At 38.5% G+C, this 1994-nt stretch overlaps 1 protein-coding gene across 1 annotated transcript in view; it reads right to left on the reverse strand.

Moving 5' to 3' along the window:
- Nucleotides 1-381: 381 nt before the first annotated feature.
- Nucleotides 382-1994, reverse strand: part of LOC107101265 — a 10514-nt gene continuing 8901 nt past the window's right edge. Inside the window, exons 7-8 of the mRNA XM_015400116.1 lie at nucleotides 1743-1780; nucleotides 382-495 (exon numbers count right to left, since the gene is read on the reverse strand). Of these exons, the coding sequence (XP_015255602.1) occupies nucleotides 382-495; nucleotides 1743-1780 (152 nt within the window). The remainder of the gene's footprint in view (nucleotides 496-1742; nucleotides 1781-1994) is intronic.

Here is a 1994-nt window from a genome sequence, read left to right on the forward strand (position 1 = left end):
TTTGCTGTTCTATTAGCGCTAATGCAGCCTGGTTAAAAGCCCTGGAATGAAACAACAGTTTTTCTTCCTTTTATGGTATGATCATGAATATTTAGATGAGCTGTGCTCTGATTGGTTGGTTTACAACGAGCGAAGCTGCTGAGCAAAGACGCATCATAGCAACAAGCACTCACTCACTGAAACATCAAATTATTGATATGGTAGGGGGACCAGACGGCCTCTTTTTCCCAAACATGTCCTACTTTTCAGACCTAAAATATGTCCGGGGGGAATTCAAAATCATCAAGGATTTTGGTCGACTACAGTGCAGCACGTAGTTGAAACACACCGGACACTCGAACCAAGCCATCAGCTCCCAACCTTTTATAGCAAACTCAGTTATCAGACGTTCGGACAGATAATCACTCCTCTGTTGGTCCACTGCATGGTGCCTGCGCCATCTTTGGTATTAGTCGCCACTGTCCGATAGCGACAGTCTATGGCAACAGTTGGCCGCTGTGACAGCAAATTTTTGACAGCAAAGAGCTATCAGCGCAAAGCATTCTGAGGGGTTGAGCACGAGGGACAGCCTTACGTAAATATATCACCAGAATGATTGACAGTTAGGAGGACCGCTTATTTAAGATCTGAGTTAGGGGGAGCATGTAGATATTGAATCAGAGGGCCCCTAAGATGGAGCCTTGGGGAACGCCACATGTGATTTCTGTGCTGTCTGATGTAAAGTTACATACTGACACTAAAAATTCCCTGGTCCTTCAAGTAGGATTTAAGCCAGACCGCTGAAAGACCGCAGCGGAAAGTATCATCCAGTTTTCCAGGCGATCTAATAAGATGGGTGGATCAGCAGAGTTGAAGCCGCTCCCTTAAACTCAGTGACCTCTCCACTACATATGGATGTTGCTCAGTTTGGAAGAAGGAAGGCAAATGAAGGCTTAAAACATTGTATATGTTTATTTAAAGAAATTCAAAACAAGTTAGTAAGACAGAAATAATGAAGAACTTAGAATTCCCAACATACATCATATCATTTAGAGAGGTGGATAATCCAGGTCCAGAAAGTAAAATGTCCTTACAGATCAGTTCCAACCATTTATAATTTCAGTTATTTACCAGGTTAAGTTAACAGGATAAAGAAAAACTGGACAGGTTTTTTCTGTAATAATCTTCCTCTGATCATTCTGCCTTAAATGGAAAAAGTACAGTTATAGGTTTAAGACTGTTTTGAGACTGAAAGTTAGATATGGCCAGAAAAGAACATTAAGGGATAAAAGAACAAACATTGTGTTTGTACTCTGGCATCACTTGGTAGGTCTTACCTTACCTTACTAACTTAGTTTCCCTGTGATCATAGGTGTCAAACATTTTCACATGATTTACTCAAGTAAAAGCACAGATTCCTGTTTAAAAAGGGTGTCGTAAAATAAAAGCGCTAACTGAAGTCAAAAAGAGCAGGTTCCATGTTGTAACTAACCACAAAAACAAAAGTTAAATGATGTAAAATAAAAGTACAAAGCAGAGAAAACAGGCAAATTATCTTATTTTACTTATAATACTGGCTCCATCTAGGTTTCTTCTAAGTTAATACTACAGAGAGGATAAAATAGATTAAAATGCACAACAGTCTTCTGTAAGCACTTTACAGCATTGGTATTTAACCAAGAATTAAAGCTGCAAATAGAATGAAAATTGAAATAGATGGAGAATGTCTTTCCTCTCAGAAACCAAGCTACTGTCTGTAGTACCACAGGAACAGGGGGTACTGGGGGAGCTACAGCACCCCCTGCAGGAAGGACCACAGAATTACAAATCGGCTTACACAAAAAAAAAAAAAACAAACAAAAAAAAAAAACAATGAATATGCTTTCATGAAACAACGTGAGAAAAACGTAAAAATAAATGGAAATTGGCTACAAGTCAAAGGTTTAATTTTCTAATTATTGTCATATGGCTTAAATGTGTAATGTATGTTTCAAATGTTAATCTGTCTTTTTTTT

The sequence above is a fragment of the Cyprinodon variegatus genome, unplaced genomic scaffold, assembly GCF_000732505.1.
Source record: "Cyprinodon variegatus isolate N-32 unplaced genomic scaffold, C_variegatus-1.0 Scaffold1072, whole genome shotgun sequence".
Classification (NCBI taxonomy): domain Eukaryota; kingdom Metazoa; phylum Chordata; class Actinopteri; order Cyprinodontiformes; family Cyprinodontidae; genus Cyprinodon; species Cyprinodon variegatus.